This window comes from Lynx canadensis, chromosome B1 (genome assembly GCF_007474595.2).
Source record: "Lynx canadensis isolate LIC74 chromosome B1, mLynCan4.pri.v2, whole genome shotgun sequence".
NCBI classification, from domain to species: Eukaryota; Metazoa; Chordata; class Mammalia; order Carnivora; family Felidae; genus Lynx; species Lynx canadensis.
The window spans coordinates 60,200,307-60,227,050 of record NC_044306.2 but is presented as its reverse complement, the minus strand read 5'-3'; the positions used below and the strand labels follow the sequence as shown (position 1 = coordinate 60,227,050).

General features: G+C 35.7%; 1 protein-coding gene across 2 annotated transcripts in view; it reads right to left on the bottom strand.

Annotated features, from left to right (window-relative positions):
• DDX60 (DExD/H-box helicase 60) overlaps positions 1–26,744 on the bottom strand; it is a 103,262-nt gene that overhangs the window by 13,216 nt on the left and 63,302 nt on the right. For both annotated transcript variants that reach the window (XM_030312780.1, XM_030312781.2), the window contains exons 29-35: positions 26,006–26,110; positions 20,742–20,942; positions 14,890–14,994; positions 14,457–14,598; positions 12,719–12,840; positions 5,157–5,304; positions 3,695–3,837 (exon numbers count right to left, since the gene is read on the bottom strand). In XM_030312780.1, coding sequence (XP_030168640.1) covers positions 3,695–3,837; positions 5,157–5,304; positions 12,719–12,840; positions 14,457–14,598; positions 14,890–14,994; positions 20,742–20,942; positions 26,006–26,110 — 966 coding nt within the window. The remainder of the gene's footprint in view (positions 1–3,694; positions 3,838–5,156; positions 5,305–12,718; positions 12,841–14,456; positions 14,599–14,889; positions 14,995–20,741; positions 20,943–26,005; positions 26,111–26,744) is intronic.

Below are 26,744 nucleotides of genomic sequence, written 5' to 3'. Positions count from 1 at the left end.
AAACAAGCCAATAGCTTTTGATGTCTGCTTATTTTTTGAAAACTGTATGGGGTTAACAGGAAATCTAATATATTAATCAGTAAAACTACTTTCTAAAATAATATGGTAGTAGCTTGGGAAGCTCTTTTATTATTAAGAGTTTTGGAATATTCTTGGGGCACCTGGGTGGCTCAGTCGGTTAAGCATCAGATTCTTGATTTTAGCCCAGGTCATGATCTCATGGTTCATGAGTTTGAGCCTGCCATCGGGCTCTGTGGTGATGGTTCAGAGCCTGTTTGGGATTCTCTCTTACCCTCTCTCTCAGCCTTCTCCCAACTTGCTCTCTCTCTCTCTCCCAAAATAAATAAATAATTTAAAAAAAGAGTTCTTGGATATTCTTATTCCATTATGATCCAGAAGACAGTTTTGCCTGCAAAAATCCAGAAGATTTACATTCAAGGGAAAATGCTGGACATGTATACCAGAAATTTGCAGCAGCCCTGTTTGTAACAGTAAAGACTAGAAAAAAACACAAACAGTTTTTAATAGGAGAATAGATCAATGGGTTTTTTATATTCACACTCTGAAATATTATGAAGTAATAAAAATAAAATTGAGTTTCACATGACAATATGAATGAAACTTAGGGGCAACAGCGTTGAGTGCAAAAGAGAAAACAAAACAGCAAAAAACAACATTCTGGAAACTATGGAAACTTTTCATAAAATCAAAAGCAGCAAATATAAAAAGTGACTTTACAATATTATATTTTTTAAAGGAGCATTAAAAACACAAAATTTTGGATAATTGCCACCGGGGGAAAGGGGAGAAGCAAGGGAATAAAATAGAAGAGGAGCACGTAGATCCTGAGTCCATGGGTGTTCATTTTAGTTTTATGCTTTATACCTTATCTCTATGTTATTTAAAGACATTGCGCATAAATATTTAGTATTAAACTAAAATCTAACAAACAATAAAAGCTAAACATGCTTGAGAGGTTATAACTTACACTAGGAAAGTAAATTTTCACAAAGTCAGTTGGGGAAGGCAAAGGGCATGTTGCCATCATGGAATACTCTGGAAATATCCATCAGTTCAAGATGCTACAAAATAGAAGAAATAAAACTGGCCTCCTCTCTCTAGTACACCACCAGGAACAACAATGAGTCTGAATTAGTTCATGTTCTGTACCTTAAAGATCTCTTCTAATTGACGGTGACTGTGTGGCAATAAGACACAGACATTATACCCTATTATAACTGTATTCATGCCCTCCAAAACCCCAAGGAAAATTTTGCATATGGCAAGGAAACAGAAGTTAATGGTACATACTGACCGTAAGTTAAATTAATCATAAAATAGAGAAAAGGGAAAATTATGTCTTGTTAAAATGTCTGGTTTTCAATGTTATTAGCTATAAACTTCTTACGGAAGTAATTAATTGTTTATGATTCTAGAAATAAAATACAGGGAAAAAAAGCTTCATAAAATCTTATAAGCTAAAGTTCAATCCTCTATTATTTCCATGCCAGAGTTTCACATTCCTCCACAATCTGTAAGACACCACTCACATGAGGGTAAAGCCCTATAGCACTAGCCTCAAAGAGCTTCACATAATATCAAGAGCAGTAGTTTCTAATTCATTTTTGAACTATATACCTTTTCGGTAAAAAAAAAAATCCTTTCCCATCTCTTCTTTCATTAATGTTTTTCTCTCATCTTATAAAACAGAAAGTCTCCTCAAACTTACTATGGTACATTTCCTTGGGGTTTGAAAACGTACAGACTACCAACAAAGAGCAATACGGCTTTCTTATCAAGAAAATGGATGACTTTACAGACTAAGTTAAAAATACTTTTTTTTTCTTTTAAATTAGGTTGTTTCCAACTATTTGAATTCAACAAAATTAAAGTGGATCTAATTAAGCTATTCATTAAGAGCACATACAAAACATATTTATGATAATAGATTGCTAGGTGATTTGGCACAAACTTGGAAGGAATTAGAAGAATTGTATACCACTGTTATAACAAAAGTTGCTCCATTTTGAGCTACTTATCTATTTGAATAAGGTTTCTCAGAATTCAAATTAAGTTTTAATTCTGGAACTCTGTCTCATTCTAAAAATAAGTAAATATTCATCCTCAGTTGTATGGACTAATTTTAAAAGAAATAGCTTCGTCCATCCCATTCGTATATACATTTCTAATACAATGTTAATTTTATTCTTAGCAATGCTTCTCAAAATTTGTATTATATTTAAGTTTCTGTAATAAACAGGAAATAACCATTAAACTGAAATTGCATACTATTTAAGTGAAGAAATGTGTCAGGTAGGGTGACTTCATGTTTAAAAATATATTACATTAAGGTAAAATTATGTAGGGGAAGGTACAATCTAAATACAAGAGAAAAGAACTATGCCATATTTGAGATTGTTAAAAATTTTATTCTTGACTGCCTTTAGCTTTATAATTATGGTTATTCAAATGCTTCAGTATTCATATTCTTTTTTATGTATTAAAATGATATGATGGCTTTATTTTAATGTAGCAATGTTTATCTAAAGCTGGAAATTATATCATCAGAAATTATTTGAATTTATGATTAAAATGCATGTGTCGACTTAAAATGCACAAGGGTCTATTTAGGTTTTCAAAATTCTTTTTTTTTTTTTTTAATTTTTTTTTTTTTCAGCGTTTATTTATTTTTGGGACAGAGAGAGACAGAGCATGAACGGGGGAGGGGCAGAGAGAGAGGGAGACACAGAATCGGAAACAGGCTCCAGGCTCCGAGCCATCAGCCCAGAGCCTGACGCGGGGCTCGAACTCACGGACCGCGAGATCGTGACCTGGCTGAAGTCGGACGCTTAACCGACTGCGCCACCCAGGCGCCCTCAAAATTCTTTTAAGTGATACTGGACTATTTTACATAATAGGGGACTATCTGATTTTGGACTAGGATGGAGTTTTGACACTAGCGTTAAACCATAATATCAAATGTAACAAAAGTTTTTTTCTTCTCAAACCTTGTCTTAAAATATCAATTAAATTTCTACGAGTTTATTCCAACATTCAATGGGTTTTCCAGCATATTCCCAAGGTGTCTAGTTCTTTACACTCCATTTTGGACACTAGTGATCCTGAATATATATGGCATTGACAACATCTATAACAATACTGGGAAAGCTTGAAGATAGTTTTATATGCTCTTTTCATGGCAAACTTGCACCAATCTATAAAGAGAGAAGGGAAGTGGTATTACTGGGAATTCTGCACAATGGAGCAGGGTCCCTCAGGCCAACATTGAAAAGCTGAAATCATACGGGCCTCAAGAGTGACATTTCCTGGATAATTCTGATCATACACCTGAAGTTTTTTTTCAATTTGAGAAATTTGAATCCTTTCTAAATAGCCTAGAAGTGTAAGTCCAATTCTTTCTCCTTTTTAAAAACATTTTTAAATGTTTGTTTATTTTTGAGACAGAGAGAGAGAGAAAGTGCAGGGGAGGGGCACAGACAGAAGGAGACACAGAATCCGAAGCAGGCTCCAGGCCCTGAGCTATCAGCACAGAGCCCGATGCGGGGCTCGAACTCACGCACTGGAAGATCATGACCTGAGCTGAAGTCAGATGCTTAACCGACTGAGCCACCCAGGTGCTCCAATCCAACTCTTTCTTAAGGATCTTTTATTTATAAACCCCATTTCCACTTACATGGTTTGGAGTATTTGGCTGAAACAAATCACCATCAGAGTTTCCAGAGAGGCAAGCAAATGGAGAAATAGCTACTCTTCCTTCTTTGCAGTTCATCAAGTGAGACACAAGTTGGGAATCCTCACATTCTTTTCCTGTGAAATCTTGCCATAACAGGTTGGGATAGATTAATTTTTAAAAATCAGACAAACTGTTGAGCTTTATGCACCTATACTAGACCATGCTGCATATGGAGTCCTTCAACTTTCCAGGACCGACATCAGACTGAGATACATCACATAAAGTGAATGGTACATCTAACATAAAGTGAACAGCACAGAATTCATTCAATAAATGTTAGCTATCAATACAATTATCAATGTAACATTTTGCATACTTCAGTTCCTTGACCACCAAGTAATAAAAGACTACATTTAAATTGCATAATCTTTTAACATAGAATTACTGTTATTACCTTGGTGCTTTTTCCTACTGAACTCAGATCTGGCCTCAGAATCCTTCCAAGACTGGGTGTTCCAAGAGACCACGATTAGTAGGTTTGAGAATGGCATGTGAGAAGAAATATTCTTTCCATTCTTACTCTTAAAAAGCACCAGATTATGCATTCAGTGTTCACTCTAATTTGCAATGAAGGCAGAATATTCATGCACTCCTATTTTGTCTCCTCTGGGATGCTTACAATGCTTCACTGTTGTCTGCTTTTGTTCATGCTGCTCCCACTTTAATAGGGCCCAGGAAGCTATGGCCCCTGCTTCCTTAACTTTTTCCCAGTTGAGGAGTTAGGGTATAGTGAAACTAGGAAATTACTACTCATGGCTCAACTCTTTTCCTTTATCCCAGTCAGTTTTTCCTGTTTACTTTCCCCTAGAAGATTTCTATCCAATAGCTTATGAAAAATAACAGCAAAGATTAATGTGTATACTATGTGCTTAGCACTGTTTTAAGGTATTCACATATATTAACTGAATTACTTAAAGATCACCCAGACTAGGTAGGTAATGTTATTTTCTTTTTTATATATTTTTTGAGAAAATGGAGGCATGAATATGAACTCATTTGCCCAAGGTCTCACTGCTAATAGCAGCAGAGCCAGAGTTTGGACCCAGGCAATCTGCCAAGAGTCTATGTTCATGAACACTACACATATTTCCTCTCAAGAAAACAAGTGACAGAATAGTCTCTGGTTTCTCTTCATCTTACAGATGTCCTTGATGCATGTGCCAGGCTTGCCCCAAAAGCAACCTTTAATCAAGATGGGTTTACAAATGACTCTATTTAATTTTATTCTCCATTACCCTTCTGACTTCTAATAATCAAGAGTTTCTTTCTTTGGAAAGTAGAAAGAATCCCCTTATTTTAAGGCAGACTGATATTTCCCAGGCTCTACCCTTCCTCTGGGAAAAATATTCTTAGAAAAATTACTTTTTCTTTCTAATCCACAATGGGGCTAGGATATACTTACTTATTTTTGACAACGGGAGTTGATATTCCTGTTTCATATCAGCCAATTTAGAAACACTTAGTAGGAAGGAGGCGAAGTCTTTTGTAACGTTCATGTTATACTCATGTAAAGCATCATTAAAATCCTCAGGAAGATCCTCAAGGAACACCTAAGTCAGCAAGAAGATCATTAAGAACACCTAAAGGCCAACTATTTTTCAGAAAGATCTATATATCTTTCTCAAAAACTGAAACTTTGGAAGAATGGCAAAGAACACCGCAATATAATTCTGTAGTTACCTATTTATTCAACAATGTAACTGCTTCATTCCTTCATCTGTGAAAGTAAAGTTCATTTTTTGTTTCTATATGCATTTATAAAAATCAATACCCTCACTCTCAAAAATTTGCTTTCACACTACTTAATCGACACCCTCTTTTTAAAAATTTTTTAAGTTTTTATTTAAATTCTAGTTAGCTAACATAAAGTGTTATATTAGTTTCAGGTGTGCAATTTAGTAATTCAGCTCTTTTGTAAAACACCGGGTGTTCATCACAAGTGCAGTCCCTAGTCCCCATCATCTATTTCACCCATCCCTCCACACACCTGCCCTCTGGTAACCATCAGTGTGTTCTGTATAGTTTGAAGTCTGTTTCTTGGTTTGTCTCTTTCTCTTTCCCCCCTTTGACACTTCTTTTACATTTCACTTCTGAATATTTCAAAGAATCTAGTAACATGTTTCGAGAGCAAACAACAATAAAAAGTAGTACACTTGCATGCCTGGAATAACTAACTCTCACTTGGTTGGGAAGGTTTTCAAAACCTCACCGGATTCATTTTGTCACTATTTTGTTAATTATTCTATATTATTCTATAGCTTTCCTTGTTATAATGTAAGGGCTTTGGTACGAATTTTAGGTTTTTCTCCCAAAAAGAGTTTGTATCCTCTAGAAGAGTTTGTGAAAAATTGGTGGTATTCATTGAATGTTTGAAAGAAATCTCCAATGAAATCATCTGGGCCTGTTTTTGTTTGTTCATTTGTTTTGTTTTCATGGAGATTTTTAAAAACAATTGATCACATTTCTTTGATACCAGACACTGAGGACTTTTTATATCTTCGTTGGTTAGTTTGGGAAAGTTGCATTTTCTAGGAATTTTCCCTTTTTGTACAAATAGCCAGATGTCTTGGCATAAATCATTCATAATATCCCCCTTTTGTTCTTTTTGATGACCAAAGTAAGATCTGTAGTAATGTCCCATTTTCCTTCCTGATATTTGTAAAATTTATCTTAAGTTAGATTTTCTTTTTTTTTTTTTTTTTTTTTTTTTTTCAACGTTTATTTATTTTTGGGACAGAGAGAGACAGAGCATGAATGGGGGCGGGGCAGAGAGAGAGGGAGACACAGAGTCGGAAACAGGCTCCAGGCTCTGAGCCATCAGCCCAGAGCCCGACGCGGGGCTCGAACTCATGGACCGCGAGATCGTGACCTGGCTGAAGTCGGACGCTTAACCGACTGCGCCACCCAGGCGCCCCTTAAGTTAGATTTTCTATTTCATTTGTTTGGTTTCCCAGCTTCTTAAGTTGAAAATTAAATCACTGATTTTTTTTCAGCTTCTATTCTTTCCTACAATATGATTATAAGGCTATAAATTTCCCTACAATCACTGAATGAATTGCATCTTGTATGTGTATGCTTCTTTCACTATTTAATTAAAATATTTTATAATTTCCATTTTATTTTTGTCCTATATGTATTTTTCTTATTTTAATTTTTTAATTTTCTTTTTTAAGGAATTTAATTTATGCCCAAGATGTATTTTATCATAGTAAACATTACAAGTACAAATTTTTTTTTTTTAAATCAAATAGTGTTAAAAGGCTTACAACTACATCAGGTCTCTGTATTATACCCATGCTTTCAGTCTCAGAACCATGTTAACTCTTTTTCTATTTCTTCTGATGTCCTACATGTATTTGGAAATGAATCTGTTAATTTTCAGACAATTAAGGTGTTTCTGATTCTTCTGGTATTGATCTGGCATTTTCTGACCTGGCATTTACTTTCAAAATTTCTTGGACTATATAGCTAAGATGTGATTTGTATAAACAGCATACAATTGTGGGGTTTTTTTTTTTTCCTTAATACAATCTAAAAATGTTAGTATTTTACATGATGCATTTAGCACATATATATTCAATGTAGTTACTTACACAGTTGAGTTTATATATACTATTTTAGTATTTGGTTTCTATCTGGACTATATATTATATATTATTTTCTCTGTTCTTGTCTTTTTTTAATCAGTTTTTCTTCTATCATCACTTATTTGTGCATTATTTTGCTAATCTTTACCCCCAGAGATTACAAAATACATCTTTAATTTACACGACTCTTAATACTGCAAGAACCTTAAAATATTTAAATATATTTACTCTTCCCAACACCTGCATTATAAATGTCATGCATTTTAGTTATGTGTATATATTATAAATTTATTATAATACATTACAATTATTTTTAGGTACAGTAGATATTATCTACCCACACATTATCCTTTCTAGTGCACTTCATGCCCTGTTATATTTTCAAGTTTCCCAAGTTTAGATTTTTTTGTTTGCCTAAGGCATATATTTCTTTTAGCACATACACAAAAAACTATTAGAACTGATAGGCAATATTAGCAAAGTTGCAGGATACAAAATCAACATAAAAAAAGTTGTGTTTCTGTACATTAAGTATTTGAAAAGAAAATTAGGACAATCTCACTTACAATAGCATCAAAGGAATAAAATATTTAGGAATAAGCTTAACCAAGGAGGTGAAAGGTCTCTACCTAAAAGCTATAAAACACTGAAAGAAATTATAGGGGATACAAATAATGGAAAGGCATGCCATGATCATAAATTGAAAGAATAATTACTATTCAGATGACAAAACTATCCAAAGTGACCTACAGACTCATTATAATTCTTACCAAAATCCCATGGCATTTTTTACAGAAATAGAAAAATAATCCCAAAATGCATACAGAATCACAAAACACCCTGAATAGTCAAAATGACCTTGAGGGGAAAATAAATCAAAGCCAGAGGCATTACCATTCCTAATTTCAGAATATATATCAAAGCCACAGTATCAAAACAGTATGGTATCAGCATAATGAAAGACATATAGACTAATGGAACAGAATAGAGTCCAGAAATAAATCCATGTATATGGTCAGCAGATCTTTGACAAGGGTGCCAAGAACACACAGGGAGGAAAGGATAGTTTCGTCAAGAAAAATTTGATATACACATATAAAAGAATGAAACTGACGCTTACCATACACTGTACATAAAAACAAACTCAAATGGATTAAAGGCTTAAAGAAGACCTGAAACTATAAAATTCATAGAAGAAAATATAAGGACATGGGTCTTGGAATTTTTTGTTTGTTTGTTTTGTTTTTTATGACACAAGAAGCATAGGCAACAAAAATGAAAATAAACAAGTAGGACTATATCAAACTAAAAAGCTTCTGTACAGCAAATAATAAGAATAAGAATAAAGCAAAAAGGAATTTCCAGAATGAGAGAAAATATTTCTAAGCCATCTATCTGATAAGGGGATAATATCCAAAATATATAAGAATATTCTATAACTTAAGAGCAAAAAAAAGGGGGGGGGTAAAGGACAAGAATAGACACTTCCCCAAAGAAAACATGCAAATGGCCACCATATATATTAAGTCACTCAACTTTTAATGATGGGTATTATCAAAAAATCAAAAGATAAGTGTTGAGGGGAATATAGAAAAATTAGAATTCCTATACACTCTTGGTGGAAATGTAAAGTGGTACAGCCACTATGGAAAAAATTTAAAGGTTTCTTCAAAAATTAAAAATAGAACCATATGATCCAGTAATCCCATTTTGAAGTATATATCCAAAATAATTGACATAAAGATCTTGAAGAGATGTATGTACCCCCATGTTCACTGCATCATTATTCACAATAGGCAAGATATGGAAACAACCCAATGTCCATCAACCGATGAGTGGATAAGATAATATGGAATATACCTACAGTAGAATATTATTCCATCTTAAAAAGGGAGGAAATCTGGGGCACCTGAGCCCCAAGTCAGGCTCTGTGCTGAGAGTACAAAGCCTACTTGGGCTCCCTCTCTCTGCCCCTCCCCTGCTCTCTCTCTCAAAATAAATAAAAAACATTTTAAAAAAAAGAAGGAAAATTTTCTATTTGCAATAACATGGATGAACCTAGAGGATATTATGCCAAGTAAAATAAGCCAGTTGTAGAAGGACAAATACTTCATGATTTCACGTATTTGGAAATTATATCCTATAAATTTTTATATTCCCTTTATATCTTAAATAGTCAAACTCACAAAAGCAGAGAACAGAATGGTGATTGCAAGGGCCTAAAGAAATGGGGAATTGTTTTTCATTGGATATGACATTTCTGTTATACAAGATAAGTAAATTCTAGGGATCTGCTGTACAACAAACTACCTATAGTTAACAATACAATACTGTGCACTTTAAAATACAAGAGGATAAACATCATGTTAAGTGTTCCTACCAAAAAAACAAACAAACAAACAAACAAACAAACACCCCACACACTAGGAAGTTTGGGGATGTGATGAATATATTTAGTACTTTGGTTATAGTGATGATATCATGGGTATACGCATATGTCCAAACACATTAAGATGTATACATTAATCGTGTGCAATTCTTTGTATATCAATTATACTTCAATAACAATAAAGCTAAAAAAATAAGGCAGATATATGCATATCTTCCTGATATGTTATTAATTCAATCACAATATATTTACCCTATTTTAAATTATATTTAAAATATATGCAAAATATATATACATATTTCTGTATGAAAATAGAGTAGGATGAAATTTTTGCCCATCTTTTTCTAGTTTCCATTATTTTGGTTAAAAAGTCGGCCTTCAATCTTATTATTGCTTTTTTTCAAGGAAATGTCTATTTCAGCTCTAGCCAGTTTATGATTTAATCTCTTTTTTTGACTTTGAGTAGTTTTTGTTTAATATTTCTTTATATTTACCCTTCTTGAATTTGACTTATAAGCTTTTGAAACTATGGAGTGCTATCTTTTATCAGCTTTGGAAAACTCCAAGTTATTAGTTTTGAATACTCTTCTGCCATTTGTCTCCCTCCTCTTCTTAGGGGACTCCCATTACATAACATTAAACATTTTGAATGTGATCCATAATTCTCTTATGCTATCTGCCTTTATTTTAATTTTTTCTCTTTGTTACCATTTGGATACTTTCTATTGAGCTGTCAGCTCATTGATTCTTTCTTATATATATATATTCTGATCAGATATATTTTTCAATTCTTAAGTCTCCATTTAATTATCTGAGAAAGGGTGCCTGGGTGGCTCAGTTGGTTAAGCATCCAGCTCTTGACTTCAGCTCAGGTCATGATCTCACAGTTGTGAGATCGAGTTCGGCATCAGACTCTACACAGAGCGTGAAGCCTGCTTGGGATTCTCTCTCTTCCTCTCTCTCTGCCCCTCCCCAGCTCATGCACTCTCTAAATAAATAAATAAATAAACATTAAAAAATTATCAGATAAAATTCTAATTATATGGTGAAAATCTCCATCTTTCTGAATTTAGTCTATCACTTCTCCTATTTTCTTTAACATATTAACCATACTTATATTCTTTGTCTCTTAACTCCAGTATCTGAATCATCTCTGTATGTACTACTATTGCCTGCTTTTCTTCCTGCCATCTGGTCGTATGTTCTTGCTTATTCATTTTTTTAGTTTTGTAGCTTTTTTTTTTCACCAGAAATTGTTTATAAAAGGACCTGGTAGGCTGATGTCATCTTCCACCAGAGTGAGTTCTCCCCTTTTTGTATTTGGTTAAATGAGTGAAGATGTGATCACTTTGATCCAAGTAGAGATTAAAGTGGTATTGTTGGTATTGCTAATATTGTTTTCCAGTTTTATTAAGTTTCAGTCTATATCCATTTTATCTCTGTTCCTGAGTCATGACCCTCTTGGAACTTTGAGTATGAGACTGGTGGGCCTAGTTTTCTCAGTCCTAAGACTGCCAAAGATTTACCTCTTTCCTACAGAACTTCCTAACCCTTTATATCCTTCAGCTCTAAAAGCTTTCAAAATGTTTTGAGGGGGATACAAGCCTATGAATAAATGCAGAACCTTCCTTTTCGTGGGTTTTCTTTAATAAATTCCATAAGACTGCAAAAAAATTTTGTGTAGTAACCCAACATTTCATGCAGATCTGGGACTCAGTATATACATCCTCAGTACACTCACAGAAATACTATGTCTCTCAAGTTTTTGTCACTTTAGCCCCATGTGATCACTAAAAGCTTTCATAATTTTTTTTAATCTCACAGAAGAGGCTCTGTATATGCTAAGAACATTTTCAAACCATGTCCAGAATCAACAAATTCTTTGGGAGAAAAACCATGGTTAGAGATTCCTATCACACCTTGAATAAGTTCTTGCCATTGTATAATTTTAGCCAATCATTCTTTCCACAGCTCTCTGTTGCAATACAAATGATGAACATTTACTATACCCTACCTGGAAGTGCACAAATTTCCAATAAACTTTAAGAAAAGCGAGAGAGAGTGACAGTGAGAGAGAGAGAGGAGGTCTTCATGCAAAACCTTCTTTTATTGTGGATTTTTATGATGTCTTTGTGAGAATTTAGATACTGACTTTCCCAAGTTTAATATAAATCATTTAAACAAAACGAGCAATACTTCAAGCATATACATGTGATGAAAAAAATGTGAAGATGATAGATCAATAACTAAAGATGTGTTCACTGATCAAGACAACATTGTGTGAGGCCTAAGATTTGTATTTGTGGAATTAGACAATATAGATTAACTCATCTCTTTTTGTTCCTTGTCACCTTTTACTAAGATTATGTAGTATAACCGGACTATCCCACTTTCTCAGATTCTTATAGAGTAAATTGGTAATAGTATTTGATGTTGATTTAAAAATAGCAAATCATGATCAAAGAATATTTTGCAAATAAAATTGGCATTTTGTTTCTATTCTGTATGAGTCAAGGAATGATTTCTTCAATGACTATTCTAATATTTTTTTCAGTGAGGACATTAGAGTTCACAACATATATTTCCTACCATAGCCCTATCTCAACATAAAAAGACCCTATGAGAACTACAGATTCAATGATAGGGACTTTTCTTTAAGTTCATTAAAGTTCCTTCAATGTATAATTATCTACATGGTTTCTTTAGCTGCTGAATGCTGTAATTTGATACAATCATACAAGCAAATGGAAAACATGAACAAAACTCTTGATCTTATTTTTCTTAAGGCAATTGATCTTTTGATAGGTTTACAAGGAGAAGCTTATGAATTTGAGGTTAAATGTAACAGTCATTACAGAAAGAAAAATTATTATTCCACAAAACAAATGAAACCTATGTTGATAAAAATCCTACTGCTGCTGAATCACTTATGATAGGCTCTATGTAATTATACTAATTATTTAATGTTATCAGAAGCATACATTTTACCTTTGATTGATAAAACTTGAGAGTGGTATCTTGGAACTTCGCTGGAAGCAATCTTCTTCCAAATAGATTTGCCAATACTAACACTAGCTTTTCCATAACATCTTGAGAAAAATGTTTTGAGCCTATATAAAACAAAGTGTCTTGTTACAAATGTAAAAACCGGTATCAATCCAATTTTTAACATTTAAATTGTATGTTCTATTGCATTTCATTTCATGAAAACTGAAAATTTGTGACAAATATAGCAACCAAGGAATGACTCCGTCTGCTGACAGTTTACATCTGTACCTTCTTTTTCACTCTTGCTACTCCCACTCTAATTCATACCCTAGCCATTCCAACCACAAATTGCCTCATCTCCTTACCTGGATTCTACTCCCCAAATTCAGGCTATGATCAGTTTTCCTGAAGCATTTTATGATCATGTCTCTCACCTATTCAAAAATCTCTGATTGTATCTAATGCCTCATAAACAAAATCCAATCTCCTTAGTCTAGCATTTAAGGCTTTCCAAAGTACAGCCCACAAATCACCTCCCAGCTTTACCTCCCTGTCTTACCTTCTCGCCACTCATACTAAGATACCATCAACTTGACTTATGTTCTATTCTTCACAACACATGAGCACTTTACAGTAGTGATTAAAAAGGTGCTACATTTAATAACTTGGGCTCCAGAGTCAGACTCTTCCTATTTCAATCTTGGCTCTGACATTTAGTAATTTGTGTGACCATGGCAATTTATTTAACTTCTCTGTGTCTGAGTTTCCTCATTTACAAAATAGTGATAGCCATATTATGTGCCTCATAAAGTTATCAAATTTTCTATCTCCATGTTTATAATAGCATACACCCTCATACCCCACCCCACCCACACACACATAGCAATAAACACAACTGTATTTCCACTTGCAGGAAATTATTTCTCTTGCAGAGCTTTTGAGGGGACAGAATTTCCTGAGTATCCTTGTTTCACAGAACAATGCATGGTCAGAGCATAGTAACTAAACCTACTGCACAAAGTAAACTGTTGTTATCAATTCATGATAGAAGATAAAGAAACGCTCTGAAAGGCACTGCATTTGCCAGGCATTAGGAACTATAACAAATGTAAGCACAAAAAGGAAAATATTTCTTTTAGGGACACTGTTTAAAGGTCCATGGTTTAATTATAAAAATCAAAAAGGTTTTAATAAAAAATGTGTTAAGTGGAGTATTAGGTGGACATTAAAATGGAATTCACAAAAAATTTACATGATATTGGCAAAAATATATTTTGGGGAAAGCAAGATTCTAGATTATGCAATTAAAGTAATATCAGTTATTTAAATATACTATATAGTTACAGTCTAAGAAAATATGATTGGAAGAAAATATACAGAAACACTGATGGTGAATTTCCTATTTAACATAATGCTTTCCTATATCCTTTTTCTATGATGAGCATGTGTGACATTTAATTAGAAAAAAATATTTATTAAAAAACCATACATTATTTAATAAGTTCTGAATCCTGGAGTCCAGAAATCACTAAAGTTCATAAGATATTGACATTTTAAAATAGGTGTCACAAAATATGGCTGTCTTCCATACAATTAGTAGGTATATAAAACTTCATTTTATCTAGTTTGGCATCTCTAAATTATCTAAATATTTGTAGAAAAAAATACTCCTCAAGTGTTGGCTTCATATAGTCTCTGTTGCTATTTTTAGATTACATACCCAAAACATCAAGCTTACCTTTCCTAGTTGGCTGACAAAGATTACGGAAAAGGCCTTTTACAAGAAAACTGACAAACACAAGATTAGAAGGCTCATGATAATGCAAATGTGATACAAGTCCAGCAAACCCCATCAGTTTACCTTCTTGATCTAAATAGCCCTAAAGAACAAAAATAATTTATTAGTTTGAGTCAACTCACCACAGACATGAATTAATAACGAACTGATTGTCAGTTTAAAATAGTACTTAATGGCAATGTAAGAGACATTGGTAATCATTACCTCGCCAAGTTTTGGTAATTATATCAAGTGTAAGAAATATTAGTCAATGGATAGGACCTTCTAAAGACTATAACTAATTTGGCATGATAAAAATTAAAGATAGTTCCATTCCTTTTCAAAAAAATAAAACAAACAAAAACAAAAAAACAAAAACAAAGGACAGCCATACCTGTTTCATAAGAAACTGCAAAGAAAACAAGAAGTAAAGTTTTAACATCTCCGTGACTCTGGGTTGTTTGAAGGACAACAATGAATGCTTTAGCACTGACAGCACCTTGAAAGAATAATTTACACCATGTTAGTTCTATGAAATTCATTTGTAAATAATAATATGGGTATACTGTAATTCAATTTTTTTTCCTGTATATTAGGATGTTTTGACATCTTAAAAAAACTTCTCTGGCTGATGAGAGACTGCTCCTCCCAGTGCTGGCTAATTTCTAAACATAATAACAATTTGCCTAAAAGCATGCCTATCATAGGCAAACCAACCAATCCCAACCATATACCCCTAACTACTTCCTTCAGTGACTCGCATCCACAGAGTCAAAATTTCTTGTATCCTAAATCATCCCAGGGCCAGGTGCCAGGCCACAAGAGGCCACCTGTACCGCCCACACAAAGCTCACTAGAATTATTCAAACCAGCCAATGCTAAACTGCTTATCCTCCCCTGTCTTGCTTTTCCTATAGAAACTCTAATAAAAGCAGGCACCCAAACCTTCCCGCTGCTCTTATCCTCTGCCTCCTGACCAGCCTGCTGTCTTTTGTACAGAGTCCTGCATAGAGTGCCGTGGTTCCTGTCGTTAACACTTACAGTACTTTATTTTCCTGAGCTCCACCTCTGACTCCTCTTGGGGCTGCACCTGACTGACCATCACACAAAAGAATACAAAACCAGAGGATAGGTATTACCCAAGACTCAGTCACATTTCATATTGTTTGCTTTGCCATCTTCTGGCATGGTACATCCTTCTCTTAACAACCAGAACGTATCAAACAGAATCATCAGAAATGAAACGTATTGCCAAATAATCTGACAATAAATGTGAATCCAGTTTAAGAGTTTACAGCTCTTGGTTTGTTCTGCGAGAAAACAAGATATGTTGTGGCACGTCCTGCAGTACTGTCGCAAAAATAATGGAACTATCTTGATTAGAACCGAAGTAGTAAAAAGATTGCTTGGTTTCCAATATAAAACAGCATTGAGGTAGCAGTTCAGATATCTTTTATGTGCCCACTAAAATGTCTATGAGGTTCCAACAAAAGGAAAACTTCCCAACATCACCAAAATTTAAGCCTGGCCACCATTAAGCCTGAGAGCTTATAGAACCTAGGAAGAATCTGCAATCATTTTAAGGCCAGTGGATTCTGTGAAAAGAAGGGGGGGAGGGGAACGTAGAGAGGAGAGAAAGAAGGGAGAAAGGAAGGGAGGTATAGTGGACATCACCTTTACTCTAGGATGATTCTTTCTCAGGGTGCCAAAAATGCCCTTCCTGCTACCTCTTCTCTCTGTTGCTCTACATTTAGAATTAGATGGCAACAGCAAGAAAACAGCAGACGACTAAGAGGGTGAGCAATTCATGGTGGTTCACTGTAATCTTAGAGATGTAGACACATAACTAAAGTCTGACTAGGACAGTAAGGACTCTGACAGCAACGCATAATGTAGTTTGTAGTGGTGAATGACATCCACGTGATCAATGTGGCAGCGAGACTGGCAGGAATAGATCAATAAGCTTTCAGTCCAGAAAAGATACATAAGTTAAAAATCTACTAAATACTGACATTTGGGCCAAAAGCCATTCATCTAGCTTCAGATTTAAAAGGGTATTTGGGGGTGCGTGGGTGGCTGAGTCGGTTAAGCAGCCAACTCTTGATTTCGGTTCAGGTCATGATCTCACAGTGGTGAGATCGAGCCCCACATTGGGCTCTGTGCTGGGCATGGAGCCTGCTTAAGATTCTCTTCTCCCTCTTCTTCTGCCCCTCCCCTGCCAACACTCTAAATAAATAAATAAATAATAAATAGGTATTTGAATAGCAATTAGGTGGTGAGAGAGAAGCCAGAGTAAAATCATGTATTTTATTCCTTGGCAATCCATAAGATTTATTTCTTTTTTCTTTTCCTGAAATTTATCGTCAAATTGGTTTCCATACAACACCCAGTGCTCATCCCAACAGGTGCCCTCCTCAATGCCCATCACCCACTTTCCCCTCCCTCCCACCCCCCATCAACCCTCAGTTTATTCTCAGTTTTTAAGAGTCTCTTATGGTTTGCCTCCCTCCCTAACTTTTTTTTCCCTTCCCCCCCCCCCATGGTCTTCTGTTAAGTTTCTCAGGATCCACATTAGAGTGAAAACATATGGTATCTGTCTTTCTCTGTATGACTTATTTCACTTAGCATAACACTCTCCAGTTCCAACCACGTTGCTACAAAAGGCTATATTTCATTCCTTCTCATTGCCAAGTAGTATTCCATTGTACATATAAACCACAATCTCCTTTATCCATTCATCAGTTGATGGACATTTAGGCTCTTCCCATAAGATTGAAACAAACGTACCTGCATTCAAAAGTGACCAAAACCCACAATAGATCAACTCTTCATAAGAAAATTGATCATCTTTCTAAAATTATTGTCATGCTAACAATATTTATTAAATGTGTGCACAAGCCGGGGTGCCTGGGTGGCTCAGGCAGTTAAGCCTCTGACTTTGGCTCAGGTCATGATGTCACAGCTCGTGGGTTCAAGCCCCACATCGGGCTCTGTGCTGACAGCTCAGAGCCTGGAGTCTGCTTCGGATTCTGTGTCTCCCTCTGTCTCTACCCCTCCCCTGCTCTCAAAAATAAATAAGCATTTATGTTCTGTCTCTCAAAAATAAATAAGCATTAAAAAATAAAATAAATAAATAAATAAATAAATGTCTGCACAGAAATTAGGACAAACGTCTTTAGCCACAGGGTAAATGAGAAAATTTCAATGAGAAATATAGAGAAAACAAATAAAAACATGAGAGAGAGAGAGAGAGAGAGAGAGAGAGAGAGAAAGAGAGAGAGAGATTTGATGCTATATAAAAAGAGATATATGCTATATATAAATGAATAAGGATCACAGTGGAGCAGACAGGAGATACATTTACAATTAGAAGGGGTGGTAACAGTAGTCTTCACTGAGAGTAATGTTAGAACAAAAACTTGAATAAGGTAAAGCAGGGAGACTATGCACGCAAAGTCATGGTCCTCAGACTGTAATGTGCCTGAAGTATCTATGGAGCGGTAGTGGGCTCATGTGGGGGGGAAGAGAAGGGTGAGGTCAACAAGAAAATCAGGGACCAGGTTCTGTAGAACCATCAGGAAAACACTGGTTCTTACTCTTAAACAAAACCAAACAACAACAAAAAGGTACCATAAAGAAAAAAAAGGTCGACCTATAAAAACTGTTTTCTTCATGCAGCAACAAAATTTTTTGAAAAATTATTTGGCATCCTCGGATGTCCTAAGACAAGACCTCAACAAGACAAGGCACAACAGGGGCGCCTGGGTGGCGCAGTCGGTTAAGTGTCTGACTTCAGCCAGGTCACGATCTCGCGGTCTGCGAGTTCGAGCCCCGCGTCGGGCTCTGGGCTGATGGCTCAGAGCCTGGAGCCTGTTTCCGATGCTGTGTCTCCCTCTCTCTCTGCCCCTCCCCCGTTCATGCTCTGTCTCTCTCTGTCCCAAAAATAAATAAACGTTGAAAAAAAAAAAAATTAAAAAAAAAAAAAAAAAAAAGACAAGGCACAACAGCATAAGGTAAGTGGACAATTATAAACTGACATTTAAAAAAATAATATTTTGGGGCGCCTGGGTGGCGCAGTCGGTTAAGCGTCCGACTTCAGCCAGGTCACGATCTCGCGGTCCGTGAGTTCGAGCCCCGCGTCAGGCTCTGGGCTCATGGCTCAGAGCCTGGAGCCTGTTTCCGATTCTGTGTCTCCCTCTCTCTCTGCCCCTCCCCCGTTCATGCTCTGTCTCTCTCTGTCCCAAAAATAAATAAACGTTGAAAAAAAAAAAAAATTTAAAAAAATAATATTTTATTAAGATGTGAAAGAGTTCACATAAGAAATAGTGAAGAATTTCAGGAGAACTAAAATTCCATAGCAGACTTAATATCCACATGTGTATTACTAAAGAGCAGAACTGAAACTCTGGAGAGCAGCATTATAAATGTGAAAGATAAATTTCACATGATTTATCATAATGAAGAAATACATAGCATTAGAGAACCAAAAAAGGATTTTTGATTTAAAAATTAAACCTTTAACTGAAAAAGTTGAACAAATTAAAACAGAAGCAAATATCAAAGATCTAATTTAAGAAACCTCTTTTGCATTCCAAAACTATTTGAGCATTGCACAATGCAAATACATTTAGCAATACTGAATTGCACACTTAAAAATGGTTAAGATGATACATTTTATGTTATTTGTATTTTACCACAATTTAAAAAATCTGAACATGAAGGGGAGCCTGGGTTGCTCAGTCAATTACGCGTCCGACTCTTGTTTTCGGCTCAGGTCATGATTTTGGGGTTCGTGAGTTTGTGCCCCTCATTAGGCTCCATGCTGACAATGCAGAGCCTGCTGGGGATTCTGTCTCCCTCTCTCTCTCTGCCCCGTCCCCTGTTCGCTCTCTATCCTTCTTTCTCAAAATAAATAGATAAACATTAAAATTGTTTTTTAAATCTGAACATAAAGTTTCAAAGCTCTTAACATTTAATAACAAAAACATCAATTTAAAAACTGATTCACAGAACAGAAAATCCTGATGAAAAGAATTTGAAACCTTAGGATTTTTTTTAATATTCATATAATTACATAGACAGAAAAAAATCAAACTAACTACAAGAAAACAGGAATTAGCATGGCTCCACTAGGGGAGACTAAAAAAATCTACTCCTCTGTAACAGTAAATGCCAGAAGAAAAGAAGCTATCTTAGTTTGATGTGATGAGTAAAGAGAATATTCTAAGAATTTTATGTCCACATTTGAGCCTTTTATGTATAAAGATTAGATAGATCTTCTCAAATATGCCAAGGCAAAGAAAATAAACCAATTCAATAAACTTTCTAAAAAATATTTTTAAAAGCTTACTAAAAATGTGTTTTTATTTCCTACACAGAAGTAACAATTAAGAATGCAGAAATGGGGAAGTTTTGGTCTAAAATGATATGTGCCTGCTTTGTAAGACCATCAACAACACAAGAGCCAACTCATCACAGAAGTCCTAAAAGAACCCTCACATTGACAAACACATTGACAAACACTGATTTAATTGGGCATATACAAAAACAGGGAAGAAAGGGTGTCTTTAACAAGGCATCTTCATAAGGATGAAAATCAAATTGGTTTAATTATGAATTTTAAACCTCTCATTGTGGGACTGGACTTAAAATATTTACCTGAGCAAATAAACTTCAGGAAAAGTTTACAACCATATTCTGAAGTCCAATTAAATATATCAGTATTTGAAACCAAATGCATACCTATGCCAAAATACCAAAATGATAATATCACTCACTGTCTTTGGATGATAAAACCTTTTCCTTCTTTCAACCTTTTGCATTATCTAAATATTCTTTGATGACTTTGGGTTACTACTTTTTTTACAAAAAAATATAAACTTTTATTAAGAAATAACAACTAATCCTGTTCCTTTTGAAAACCAGAATCTAACCCACATCTTTTAAAATCTATAGCCTGCACGCTTAGTCCTGTAGGATAATGCTGATCACACATGAAAAAGGTAATCTTTAATTCCATATGTCCATCCAGCCATGAATTCTATAATTGATAGAGGAGACAAATAAAACTAATTATTATTCTCCCATTCCACTCCCAACCTTATACTATTTAAGACATTGCAAAACATAAAAAAAAAACCTGATGAAACAGAAGAGTTACTGCTACAGACTTCTAATCAAGAGCAAACCCAATCACAGTGCAGCTAGTAATGAAGACAATGCCTCAGAAAATGTCAAGCACGGTACCTTTGCCTTAGCATCTTCTGGGTCATCTCCCTTGGAAGCCAGCAGCATGAGTCGCAGGACCAGGGTTATGCTGAGAGGAAACTGTCCTCTCAGTTCAGGAACATTGGATTTAATGAGTTTTCCTATTTTGGGCAATGGAATATCAAAGAAATATACATCTCCCATCAGGTCTTGACCTCGTCTTCCAGCACGTCCAGACATCTGGAAACAAAATTACAAAGTAAAACCTCCCTGAAAGATGGCAGAGTAGGAGGAGGACCCTGACCTTGTCTCATAAACACAGCTAGATCAACATCAAATCATCTGAACACCTAGGAAATCAATCTGAGGATTAAGAGATCAATCTCCATAATTTGAGGGAGAGAACATGGCAGGTACGCAACGTGGAGAAGTGAATTGGGGGAGAGAAAAGCCGCCATGCCCCAGAGAGGAGGGAGCCCTTTTCACAGACGAGAAAAAGAGAAGGAGACAGGGAGCAGAGAGTATCAGGTTCACAAAAGAAAATCACTACCCCTGAAAAGTAGCCAGAGAGAAAGAGTGGGGGAAAAAAGGAGTGAAAACATACACACAGGAGTGCACAAGAAAATTGTTCCCCAAAACCACTGACAGGGAAAAAGGAGAGGGTTTCAATACCACCGTTTTTTTTTTATAAACAGCAGAGTAGAGAGTCTGAAGTTCTGGAGGTCGGCACCTGCTGGTGCTCCAGCGAGGAAGCAGGGGGGAGCCCAGGGAGAAGGGAGAAGTGATTTCCTTATAGGCAGTGCATTTGGTAGAGGTGATACAGCCTCTCCATGGGCAAAAGATCTGGTGGGCGCCACTGAGCTGCCCCATGGCCTGTATAGGAACAAAGACTCTGGCTGAGGACAGCAAACCCTGGCATCAGCTGTGTGTTGTGATTTACCATAAACTTCAAGCTGCTGCTGCTGTGTGGTTATGCAACTGTTTTATGGGGTAAGCCAGGCCTGGCCATAGCACAGTGAGACCCTCTCCTACAGTATAAGCGTAGGTTGAGCCCCAGAAGTCTCTGAAGTGTATGATTTTGAAACACAGCCACAGCTGAGACAAAACAGAGGAGAGCTATACCACCTGACAGGTGGACAGCTCAGACACAGACAGGGTGAAGGTAGGGATCTGACAGAAGCTGGAGACACAGGAGGAATGATTATTTCTGTGTCTGGGAGGGTGTGAACTTCCCACTCCAGAGACTAGAGAATGGGACAAAGCCATTTTCACAAATAGCCCACCAGCACTGATTGACTTCAGTGAGCTAAACTGTGCCACTGGGTAGAGAATGGAGGTGTTACACCAAGCCCCACCCCCGCACCCTCCAGGCACATCTCCATTTAGGCAAATCCGCCTAAGAATTAGAGCAGCAGGCCCTTCCCCAAGAAGACCAATAATGATCCAATAAAAAGATGTATAGTATAAGAATGGATAAAAATAAAGAAGACCCATCTATATGCTGCCTACAGGAGACTCATTTTAGACTAAAGACATTGGCAGATTGAAAGTGAGGGTATGGAGAACCATATATCAGGCTAATGGATGCCAAAATAAAGCTAGAGTAGCCATACTTATATCAGACAAATTAAATTTTAAAACAGACTGTAACAGGAGATGAAGAAGGGCATTATATCATAATTAAGGGGTCTATACACCAAGAAGATCTAACAATTGTAAATTTTGTGCTCCCAACATGAAAGTACCCAAATATACGAATCAATTAATCACAAACATAAAGAAACACATTGACAATAATATGATAACAGTAGGGAACTTTAACACCCCACCTATAGCAATAGACAGATTACCTAGTCAGAAGATCAACAAGGAAACAATGGCTTTGGATGATTCACTGAACCAGATAGATTTAACAGATATATTCAGAACATTCCATCCTAAAACAGAATACAAATTCTTTTCGAGTGCACATGGAACATTCTCCAGAATAGATCACATACTAGGTCACAAATCAGCCTCAACAAGTACAAAAAAACTGAGATCATACCATGCATATTTTCAGACCACAACACTTTGAAACTGGAAGTCAACCACAAGAAAAAATTTGGGAAGACCACAAATACATGGAGATTAAAGAACATCCAACTAAACAATGAATGGGTTAACCAGAAAATTAAAGAGGAAATTATAAAGTACATGGAAGCAAATGAAAATAAAACCATGACAGTCTAAAAACTTTGGGATACAGCAAAGGCATTCCTGTGAGGGAAGTATACTGCAATATGGGTCTACCACAAGAAGTAAGAAGGTCTCAAACACACAACCTAAACTTACATCTAACGGAGCTAGAAAAGGAACAGCAAATAAAGCAATAAAGCGTAAAGTTAGCAGAAGAATGGAAATAATAAAGACTAGAGCAAAAATAAATGATATGGAAACAAACAAAAAGAACACCCAGTAGAACAGACCAATGAAACTAAGAGCTAATTCTTCAAAAGAATTAGTAAAACTGACAAGCCCCTAGCTAGACTTATCAGAAAGAAGAGAGAAAGGACCCAAATAAATAAAATCACAAATGAAAGGTGAGAGATCACAATCAACACCACAGAAATACAAACAATGATAAGAGAATACTATGAAAAAATTATATGCCAATAAACTGGGCAATCTAGAAGAAATGGATAAATTCCTAGAAACATACAAACTACAAAATCTGAAACAGAAAGAAATAGAACAGACCCATAACAGCAAAGAAATTGAAATAGCAGTCAAAAAATCCAAACAAAAGTCTAGGGCCAGATGGCTTCCCCGGGGAATTCTACCAGCAGACATTTAAAGCAGAGGTAATACCTATTTTTCTCAAACTGTTCCAAAAAATTGAAATGGAAGGAAAACTTCCACACTCATTCTATGAGGCGAGTATTAACTTGATTCCAAAAACCAGACAAAGACCCCACTGAAAAGGAGAATTATAAGCCAATATCCCTGATGAAAATGGATGCAGAAATTCTCAGCAAGATGCTAGCAAATCAAATCCAACAGGACACAAAAAGAATTATTCACCACGGTCAAGTGGGATTTATTTCTGGGCTGCAGGGGTGGTTCAATATTTGCAAATCAATCAATATGATACAACACATTAATAAAAGAAAGGATAAGAACCCTATGATCCTTTCAATAGATGTAGAAAAAACATTTGACAAAATACTGCATCCATTCTTTTTTTTTTCTTTTTCACAGCATCCATTCTTGATAAATACACTTAACAAAGTAGGTATAGATGTAACATATATCAACATCATAAAGGACATAAATGAAAGACCCATGCGTAATATCCTCAATGGGGAAAAACTGAGAGCCTTTCTCCTATAGTCAGGAACAAGACAAGGATGTCCACTCTCACCATTACAATTTAACATAGTACTGGAAATCCTAGCCTCAGCAATCAGACAACAAAAAGAAATAAAAGGCATCCAAATTGGCAGGGAAGAAGTCAAACTTTCACTATTTGCAGATGACATGATACTCTATGTAGAAAGCTGAAAGTCTCCACCAAAAAATTGCTATAACTAATACATGAATTCAGCAAAGTCACAGGATATAAAACCAACATACAGAATTATTTTGCATTTCTATACACCAATAACAAAGCAACAGAAAAATAAATCAAGGAATTTATCCCATTTGCAATTACACCAAAAACAATGAGATACCTAGGAATAAACCCAACCAAAGAGGTAAAAGATCTATACTCTGAAAACTATACAACACTTATGAAAGACATTGAAGAGGATATAAAGAAATGGGAAAGCATTCCATGCTTATGGACTGGAAAAACATTGTTAAAATGTCTATACATTTTATGCAGTCTACATATTTAATCCAATCCCCATGAAAATATTGCCAGCATTTTTCACAGAGCTAGAACAATCCTAAAATTTGTATGGAACCACAAATGACCCTGAATAGCCAAAGCAATCCTGAAAAAGAAAACCAAAACTGAAGGCATCACAAATCTGGATTTTAAGCTATCTTATAAAGCTGTAGTCATTAAGACAATATGATCATTAACTCCATTTTACAATGTAGAAAGAAGGACACGGGGAGTAGAAGAAACTTGTCTATAGTTAAACACCAGAAAGTGAAAGGTCCTGAATTCACACCCTGGTAATTTGATTCCCAAGTTCAATTTCTGAAATATTATAACACCCTTGCTCCAGAACCCTAACTCTGTGAATCCCAAAGATGATGTGGGAGAGGAGAGCTCATGTAGACACAGGAGCAGAAAAAGAAATCAGGAGAACGGGGGTAGAGGTTGGTAAAGTGGTGGGAAATAACAGGGGTGTTATATTGAGTAGGAACAAAGTCTATAAGGGAATAGAAAGTAAGTGTTTAGAAGGGAAAAACTTGAATATTGGCTGATATATCTAAATTTGATGCCACTGGCAGAAAGAATCATCAAATGTTCCTGAGTATGGAATCCTATAAAGACAAACCATACTGTGTGCGGGGCATAGGAGAGTAAGAATCGAAAATCTAGAGAACTGTTTTAATAATACAATGCCAAGTGCCTGGGTGGCTCAGTCAGTTAAGCATCTGACTCTTGATTTCAGCTCAGTTCGTGATCTCATGGTTTGTGATATTGAGCCCTGTGTCAGGCTCTGCACTATAGCGAGGAGCCTGCTTGGGATTCTCTCTCCCCTCTCTCTCTGTCCCTTCCCCACTCTTTCTCTCTCTCTCAAAAGAAATAAATAAATATTTAAAAAAAATAATACAAGGCCAAGAATATATGATGAGAGATACTGAAAGCAGAAGTTGCAAGGCAAAAATCGAATACCACTACATGTAGGAGAATAATGAAATGGGCTTGGTAAAAGATTGTGTATTGGGAGCAAAAAAGAGAGAAGTGTTAGCTCCAGAGGCAAAATCATATGCACAGGAAATGAATGAGTAAATGTTTATCCGGCACCTTTGATGTGTATCTTTTGTAGAAATTACTTCATTTAATTTTTGCAAATGCTATGGGATAATAATTATTACCCCTATTTTGGAGATAGGAAAAAAGGATCAGGCGGGTCAGATATCTCACCTAAGGTCACATATCTGGTTAGTGATGGCCACACCATTCCAAGCTCACATGTTTCCTCTATACCACAGCTAAAAATGACAGTCAGGCATGAATGAATGTCAAGGTGTGCTAGCACACAAACTGCAATAGGTTTGTAAACTAACAGCTCACATTTTTTACTATTTTATGGTCCTATTTTCATGATGCAATAGTGAGTGTATGCATATTGAAATACCTGTCTGTAATTTAAAGCATCCAGGTAGACTGAGTTTTGAGCAAAAACCACAGATTTACAAGGCATGTTGATGCCTAAAGCAAGTGTCCCAGTAGCTGTCACCACCTAGAGAGAAAAAAAAAATTATGTCATAAAATAGCATTTCAATAGAATGCCATATAGTTACTAAAACTCTTTGAAGTTCAGTTGAACCACACTGGGAAAATGGTATTTTCCCAAGTGAACCAAGTGGCTACAGATACTAGCCACGTTGGTAATCTTGTTATTTCACAAACACATCCAGTACATTCTCAGCCCAGGACCATACCAGTCACTGCTCTGCACGTAATATTCTTCTCCCAAATATTCGCCTGGCTTGTTCAGTTCTATGCTCGAATGTCAAAGAGAAATTTCTGGTCTACCACACCCAAAATAACCACCCACACTATCCTACATTATTTCTCCTCATAGCATTAATGACTACTAGTATAATAGTGATAGTATTTGTTTATTTCTCCTATATCAGACTCCAAGCCCTATTCACCATTGTATCTCCACACTGAGAAGAATAAATGACAGGTGTTCAGTAACTATTTCTTAATAATAACTAAAAAGGGAATTTCCTTATGACACAGTAATAATACTTTTATAAAGCCACTTCTGGGCAATTGCCTACTTCATCCACTATAACTTATTTGTGAAGTTTATTTCTTTGGAAAGAACATATTTTATCATAATACTAAAACAAAGTTTCATTTTT